Source organism: Eurypyga helias, unplaced genomic scaffold (genome assembly GCF_000690775.1).
Source record: "Eurypyga helias isolate BGI_N326 unplaced genomic scaffold, ASM69077v1 scaffold41932, whole genome shotgun sequence".
NCBI classification, from domain to species: Eukaryota; Metazoa; Chordata; class Aves; order Eurypygiformes; family Eurypygidae; genus Eurypyga; species Eurypyga helias.
This window is the reverse complement of record NW_010236111.1, coordinates 52,170-60,928: the sequence shown is the minus strand read 5'-3', so window position 1 is coordinate 60,928 and position 8,759 is coordinate 52,170. Positions and strand designations below refer to the sequence as shown.

The 8,759-nt window shown below is 43.1% G+C and overlaps 1 protein-coding gene across 1 annotated transcript in view; it reads left to right on the top strand.

Annotated features, from left to right (window-relative positions):
• Positions 1-12: 12 nt before the first annotated feature.
• LOC104506136 (runt-related transcription factor 1-like) overlaps positions 13-8,759 on the top strand; it is a gene marked incomplete at its 5' end in the record, with an annotated part of 38,257 nt that continues 29,510 nt past the window's right edge. The window contains 2 exon segments of the mRNA XM_010146977.1: positions 13-87; positions 3,070-3,226. Of these exon segments, the coding sequence (XP_010145279.1) occupies positions 13-87; positions 3,070-3,226 (232 nt within the window).

Below are 8,759 nucleotides of genomic sequence, written 5' to 3'. Positions count from 1 at the left end.
CCGTAGGGCTGGTTTCGAGAGGGACCCAACACGTCTCTAACTCCTCCGGTCACCCCCGCCCTGCAGCTAGGGCAACCCTCCGCTTGAGCTAGCCAGCCCTCTCCCAGCTTCTGCGAACGGAGTGAAGGGGCAGGGTCTCCAAACAGGCGAAAGCAAGCGTTTGTAATACAGTGCACGAAACCCCCCAAAACCCAGGGGAGGGTTTCCTTATGAGCTCCCCAAATGTCGCGCTGGGAGACACCTGCTCGTCGCTGCTCCTCGACCCCGTCCCCCCCGCCGAACGCTCCCGCTATGGACCGCTGAGAAATGGGTCCTCCAATGGTTTGCCACGGATTAAACCACCTCCTTGGTTTTCTAGTAAATACTGAATATTCACTAAGGCATTTTTTAAAGTCGTAATTTTTTAAGGACCTTTGGAACAGGAACTAGAAAATTCAGGTAATTCCTGTGCTGCCCGTATCTTATTTGCATCTGAGAAAAAAAGCGCTGAGTTTTATCAAGTATTTGCTAACAACCATTGCATCGATAAAAAGAGAGAGAAAATTTACTCTTTGCGTTTCCTTATAAAAAATCACTCGTGATGTTTGATCTTAAGGATCAGAATACTATTTCAAACCAAAACTATCATTTCCATGTAATTTTTTTTTTTCCTAAAATAAAGAACGATTTTGAGAAATCTGGAAAAAAACACAGAATGGCTCTAATAAGATGCCATGTAGATTCTTTGTCCAAACGCTGTTAGGAAAGAATCTAAATCTTAATTTAAAAGGCCAATTTTGTTTGATTGATGTAGCACAAGTAGGTAATTTAGATACCCGGCAGCACTGCAACTCTGATGCTCTTCTCACTTCTTTTGAAAATACATATCTTTAAGAGCTAAAGAGTACAACAAAGTCCTAGATTACTCCAGTCAGCAAATCCTAACTTACCTGTTTAAGGGTGGTTGGTTTTTTTTTTAATGTAAATGTTTGTATTTCTGTTTCTATTGTCTGTGACTTTCAACTCTAGTCTCTTTTCTGTGCTGTGTAATTTTTATAGTTGTTTCTAATGTTTTATTCACATGTCTTATCGCTGAGGTTGCCTTCAGCATGATTTGAAAACGGTGATTGAAAATATTTGTCCTGTAAGAGAAAACTGACCCTGGATTCAGGAAGGCTTTTCATCCCTTAAAATGCCAGCATATCTTTCCTTAAACAAACATGCAAATATTTGCATCACAGTGAGGTGAGGGTAATGCCCCGATTTTCCCCTTTCCCTTTCTTGTGTCTTTGGTATCTGTGCATGCATGAAGGTTTTAAACCCACTTTTTAAGAACTGGGTGAGTGCGTTGGGTTCGCAATTGCTGACCTTATGAGCCGGCATGCCTCATGACACAACGCTGTGCAAGGAGAAAACTCACTAGCTTCGACGTTTCGAGCAGGATCTGGTTTATGCCAAAATCAGGGAAACGTGAAAAGCACGAAGCTGAGCCTAGCACAGGCCACAGAAATGCATTAGGGCACACGGGGGAGAACAAAAAAACCCAAAAGCCTGGGCTGCAGAGGAATGGGAAAGAGGAAGTTGAAATAGATACGTAAAGAGGGAATTTTGACACAGTGATTTTAACTTTGCATGTGGAAGTGAAAATAAGGGTTATTGGTGACAAATGGGAGAGCACTGAAGTGAGAAACTCAGCCTCCTACAGAAGGGAAGGCTGTGAAATACCTGAGACTGGAGACCTCTCTCATACTGTGGGAGGTAGCCATGGCTGGGGAATAAGCATCAGAGACAGACCGAGTAAAGGAGCTGCTGATCCTGTTTGGAAAGAACAAGTGTGATTAGAAACTAATAGAAATAAGACTGGGCTGTGACAAGTTTTGGCCAATTATAACTGCATGGACATAAGCTACAAAACGCGAAGAGGAAGGAAAAATATCAAGCTGCAACTCAGAGGACATGATGCAGGACTACTTCCCCTTAGAACGTGTAAAAGAGGAAATAAAAACTAGCTAGATTTTTTTTCTCCCCTCTTGTTTCTTTTTTTTTTGGAAATAGTCTTGAGATCGTTACTGGATTAATCAGGGGAACAGCAACAGGATCTAAACCAAGTATGATAGGGGACCTAATTCAAGCTCTTACTTTTGCCAGGGTAAGTCAAGAGACACCAGACATCCATTCGATTGTAGCAGGGTAAAATTGTTTTGAGAATTCGGTCCTGCTCGAGAAGATACGCCAAAATTAAATTTTTCGTCATCTAACCAGTGTGAACATTGTAGATACAAGTCAGAACATCCAAGGTCAGAAATCTGTATATCTCTCAGCACATTGCATCAAAATTGCAGTGAGCCCAGTGTTCCTAAATATTTGTTTGATGGATGCTGGCACCAAGGAGCTACAGCGCAAACATTTCGGATGAGGTGAAAGCCTTTGTCTGAGCGATGGCAGGTTTCATTAGTTCAAATCGCAGTTTCCATCCATCAGGTCACGGCTGAAGTCTTAAGTCAATGATTTGCTTTTGTGCTTCTAAAGGGAAAAAAGAAATTGCCCAGTAAGTTGGGACCTGATTGAGGCCTGCTTTGCCTTATTCTGAACTTATGCTGGGATGGCTTAGTTCAGAGCAGTGGGAGGAAAAGATAGGGAACTGGTGGAGCTGTGGGGACTCTGACCCTCTGCATCCACGACATGATTGGCTTGGATTTGTTTTCTCTTGAATTTTACATTTCCATTGTTGTGCTGACTCTGCTGTAGCTTAAAAGTAATGCTACTGAATTATATCAGACCAGAATGCATTCCTGTTGCTTGAATTTATTTATTGACAATTACAGAAGCATATTTTGGAATGCTTATTTCACAGATTTTTCATGTCGGAGTACGCATTATGCTGCGTATTTCAGATGTGCATCAACATAAGAGCTTTTCCATAGCTCTGCAAACTAGGAATGGAAGTGATTCCTGTTTTCCCCAGCTTCTTCACCTACATAGATTTTTGCTGTTGCTGCTTTTTCCTATTTTATCATGTTACTTGTTGATGTGCACCCAAAAATAAATGTCACGTAAGGAACCTGAGGATTCTGCTCTTCGATTTCGTAGGTGGTGGCCTTGGGAGATGTGCCAGATGGGACGCTGGTAACGGTGATGGCTGGAAACGATGAAAACTACTCTGCAGAACTCCGAAACGCCACAGCTGCCATGAAAAACCAAGTAGCAAGGTTCAACGACCTCCGATTCGTGGGTCGAAGTGGAAGAGGTACGTGTTTGTTCTCAACTACACTTCAGTCATGTTCATGTCAAGTTCTGCTTATGCGGGGAGCATTTGAAGGCAGCGTCTGTCGAGTTTTCTGCGGCAGGGGATGCTGCAGTGTCTGGCATAGGCCGTTTCCAAAGGCACAGAATTAGCTCCATGATCTTCTTGCTTTGTGCTAGCCTGTCCTTCATGTCACTCCAATTTTTAAGCAGTGATATCTTTTTTGAAAAAAAAAAAAAACACACATAGCAAGTCATGTTTTGACTCCAGAAGCCATCTCATTGAATTTAGAACAGCACAATATTACCCATATTTAAGTTTAAATGATATCTTTTCAATTTAAAATGAGAATTTTCAGCTTATATAAAGACTCTTGGTGCTCCCCCAGGTACTGTGCAAAAAGCTGGCCTCTGCAACAGGGCAAGTCAACCTAAAATTGCAAGTAATTCCTGCATAGATCCAAAACTTTGCTGGCTTCAGTACGACCCAGTGAAGACACAGGGTGCTTGTTCTGACCTTTCTGTCTGAAATAGATGTAGTAGTATGCAGTAGTCCTGTTATTTAATGTGCTCCTGCAAGGCGCGCTGGATAGAACAGAAGAGAGTGGATGAGCTTTGTGTCTGACCTGCTGTATCCCTGTGACACCCAGTAGTTACTAGTATATAGTACAGAAATGATCATACGTAACAAAAGTTGAAGCTGACTTAGGCCAGATCCGTATAAAAATGTTGTTAGGAAATAGTATCTGACACCTGCGGCTCACATCGCGTGTGGGTGGGCAGGCGTACAAAACTCAATCCAAAAGCCTGTAAAATCAACAGAAGGACCCTTTGCAACTTCACTCTTTGGCTCGCGTCCATAATCTTAAACCCCATAAATTCCAAGCAATTGTATTTACCTATTACAAGATTATTTTAAGCACGCCTCTTGCATTACTGCCCTTGCTGCTGAATGGAGTCCCTCGGCGTGGGTCGGGGCGTCAGTCAAACCCACAGCTGGTGAGCTGTTGCTCAGAAAAACCTGAGAGAAATGACCAGCCTCTCTCTTTTAAGGTCAAGAATGAAAAACTGTTGCATCTTCCATGTGACTTCATGTGATATTTACTTACATATTTTCCTTTTATTTAGTTTGTATCTTCAAGTAAAATCAGAGCGTAACGTTACCGCGTTCCTAACGCAGCAGTGTTATTTAGAGGCGATTCAGGGCTGTGACCCTCACAAATCAAAATGCTAGTGTCTACCGCACCTAAGTAGGTTTCTGCATACTGACTTTTCCAGCAATTTGTGCACTGGTGTCTCTCTGAACCAGATTCAGTACTTGGGGCTCGCTGACCCCTCTCCCTATTTTCCCTTCCCTCTCTCCCCGTGTGAGCACCCAAGCCATCTCCTGATGCGTGGTCGCATTTGTGGCTCTTAGGGACACGAACAGCGTTACGAGCACGCTTCAGGAGAGTTGCACAGGTGACCCACTTCTGCTCACTCTCACAATGGTTTATCCAAATATGAGATGGGTCAGGCTTCAGACTGAGGAAGTTATCCTGATTATACACAACAGCCTTCATTTGCCTTGAAGTGAAAAGCATCTTCCAGTGTAAATACAGTCAGCAATTGTGGAAGAGTGTGACCCTGTTGACCATAGGTGCAAGCAGCAAATACATTTTAAGAATAAGATACCAATCTGATCCCTCTGTATTCTGCAGCAGTTTTAGTTGAGGATACAGAGGGAGATGGCTTTTAAATTGTGTTTTTTGGGCTGTCTTCAAAATGCACTTTGTAGAAAACACCCGCAGCTGAGAACATAGCTTCGTAATGCTAGCAAAGAATAATAATAGGGTAATGCAGAGAAAATTATATCCATTTACTGAAAACATGAGAGATGCTGTAATGTCTAAAAGTATCAGTCATTAAACATGTTCATTTGTTATATTAAAGGTTCCACCTTTTCAGTAAATGGAATTTGCATTATGATTCAGAGATGACTGTTTAGAAGATTCAAATGAATAGCTGGCAAAGAGGCGGAGAAGCTAATAAAAACAAACCTGTAGTTCAGTTCCTGGCCATGGTAGTGAAGCTAGAAATCATAACAGTGAACTGTGCGAGTTTCAAGGTCAAAATCCGGCGGCTGAGCGAGAACAGTCCCTATTCATACAGAGGATCTTGGCGGGGAGCGTTGTCAAGCCCCTTAGCCTAAGCAGTTGCTAGTAGTTGGTCACCCGCACGCGGACATAGGCCTTGTATGTCGTGTGATACTCAGGAGCTTGGGATCCTTGAAGCGATGGAGTGATTTGGGAATGCTGCATGCTATTAGTCAGTCTTTGAGGTTAAATCTCATCACCTCCATTGGCTGCCCATCTTTGGAGCGAGTGACTAATGTATGCTTTTGTTTACTCCTCGAACAGGGGATTGTTTTCCAAAGGTGGGGATTGTTTGCATTTGGTACGGGATTTCTGAGGTGCTGTTCTGTTGAATTTGTTTAAAGCCTAAAGCATAAGGTAGCTGCTTCAAAGGGCATTGCTTCCTTTGATACTTTGCTAGAGGAAAGTTAGCCGAAACTTTGTTTGCTGTGTAATATTTGAGTTTGAATAAGTTCAGTTGCCACCAGTGATAATGCCATGCCAGGAGTGTTATTTGAACAGCGATTGAAAGTTCACACCAGTTACGGTCAGAGTGGACGGTCTCTGTGTACCTCGGGCAATTTAAAATCCCTGCCGGAGAGTAAGGAATGGCTTTGACTGCTGACAGTTCCCCACGCATCGGTTATCGCCCCAGTGTAACCATCCCCATGAAGGCCTTGCCAAACTGTTGGCAAGCCACCTCTCTCTCCCTTCTAAGAGAGTAGGAAATTGTCATTCTTCACATTCTTAATAAATAGTTAATTTTTCTTCCGTGGGCTTTAAGTGAAATCTAGCGAGACAGTCTGACGGCTGTTTCAAACGTAAGCCTATTGTCCGCGTTTTAATCTTAGTGGATAAGCGGCTCTGTGCTGATGGTGAGAGAGTTACAGCGATTCCCCCTGCTCGGGGGTCTGGCTCTGCCTGTCCATCAGGGCAGATGCACCAGCCAAATATTGGCCAAAGCTTAAAGAGCTGAACTGCCTTTCAGCATCTGTTTCGTATCTAACAGTAAGCGGTTGCCCCCGTTGCTCTGCCCGTGCCCGTCGTTGGGAATTTTAAAAAAACAACTCCACACTTGATTTTCTTGACACCCAGAATGGGAGCTGAGAGTATCACAGGTCACCCAAAACACTGAGATGTTGTATAAAAGCAATTTGGCTCACTTTCCTGAACAAAACAGATTTACATTGGAATTGGCTGTGCTCCAGAGTTACTATTCTTCACCCTAGTTTGAGAATGCTACTGGGAAAACCTGCCCTTCTGGCTTCTAAGCCCGAGTAAGTAATTTCGGAAAGAAAAATGTCATTTAAAACTTCAGCCACTCTCAGCCCCCCTTGCCTGATTACCTGGTTAAAAAAAAATTAATCTTTATTTTTCTCCCTCCGTTCATAAACACTTCAAACTTCAAACTGCTGCTCCTGCAAAGTACTCTCTTTTCTTAATGTATAATGAACTGGTTTAGGTTACTGTGATGAAATAAATCTGATGCAAAAAGCCTGACACCATAGAAGTTCATTGGATAAAATTAAAAATAAATAGTTATTTTGGAGAGGGAAAGCTTCATGGCTCAGTAAGCATTACATATTTTCCTCATGGAATCATTAATCCCAGTAACTATCTTCTTTGTAGGACGTAACATTAAAAAAACCCCAACAAATAAACATGTTTTCCAGATGAAAATAATTATTAATAGGTTATCATAATAGTAGCTAATGGTGAAGTGCCTTGGCTTGCTACAGAAAATCTCAACCTAAAGCTGCGATCTGGAGCTAGAGCTTCATGACAGCTTTCCAGCAGGGGCTTTTTAAAAACTGCGTCTTGGAAAGGACTGAAAATTCAGCCTACGTATATATTTCCTACCAGCTATCGGGATTAGAGGCACGAATAAGTTTTGCAGTAGTTTTCGGTTTCCACAGAGCCAAAGAAGTACTCCTTTTTCGCAGGAGCAGCTGGTAGGAGAACATGAGAGAGAGAGATTACCAAACATAATCAGAAGTTTCTGCCGTCAGGACTCTTACTTCTGGATATAATTTTGGGAAAGAAAAATCAATTTAAGCTAGAGTCTCAAAAATACTTAAACCCCAGATATTACTGGCCTGGATTCTGAGTTCAATTATTTTTATTGGACTTCTGAAGTCAGAATTTTGCTCCTTCTCTGCAGCTTCAGCTTGTGGATGTGCTATTTAAGCACTTTGTTAAAATTTGCTTGATTTTTTTATTTAAACGCCTTCAAAATTATAAAAGTATGTGGAAAACAGAGGAGGATGCTCTTCAACAGCATCGTAAAATCGGTATTGGGCAGCCGGCTGGGTCCTGGTCCAAACCATAGAAATGCTTCAGGGGATGTGGTGTCAGATACTGGAGTAACAACGACCCGCGCTTGCCAGCCGGGATGAAAATAGAAGAAATCCAACAGCAATCAAACCCAAAAAAGAGTGAATTGGTAGAGTTTAAGAAAAAAAAAAAAGGATTATTTATCCTTCAGATTGACAAGTATGTGTCACTAGCAGAGTGCTAAGTCCGACATGGGGGCTGTTTGGCCGTAGACAGCTGGGCAGCTCCTTGGAGCCATCGCGCAGCCCTGCCATCGAGATTTCCATGTAAACCGAGTAGCCGTGGCAGAATTCAGTGTGCAGACTCCCCCCACACGGGTACAGCAGAGCCGATGACCATTTCAAGCCAAATAGCCCAGGTTGGCATTAGCTTGATCAGCAACCTCAGCCCTGTCAAGACGACGGCTGCCTGGTTGCTGGCCTTTGGCAGGGACGGAGTGGCAGGAGGAGGGGAAGGGGAGAAGACCTCATCACTGCGCCGGTGCCGCCCGAGTCGCCTTCGGCACACGCTCGCTACGTGCAGCCGGGTTTGTATGAATCGCTGATTGTGTAAGAAAGCATACGTATGATGCAGCTCCGCGCAGGGGTTTGACTCGAAAAAACATCATGTGGTCCGTGAGGCTGAGCATGACTGCGGCCGGCTTTGCCAGCTCCCAAACACTCTCTGCTGGGTTACTTAAAATTTCGTCTGAGCAAAAAAAACCCCTCTCGATCAGAAAGCGTCAACAGGAGAAAAATAATGGCAGAGCGATTTGGAGAACTTCCTGTCTCCGGGAGCATTACTGCTGTAAACAGTGGCCATGCCAAGTGCTGAACCACTGCCCTCAGTCCAATAACAATAAATCTATTTTTTGGTTCTGCAGAGCTCTGCTTGTACATTTTTGAAACACAGGCTAACGATGAGGATGAGGCAGTCGCTATCCTCTGAGCATTTTCTTTTTATTTGCTGTGATAAAAGGAGTTGGGCTTACCAGGATACTGCTTAGGGAAAACAAAGTACCTCTCTAGATGAAGAGGTTACATAGTTTCAGGAGATTTGCTCGCCCTTCAGCTTTTTTTTTTTTCCCCTTTTTTTTTTTTTTGCTTTTTT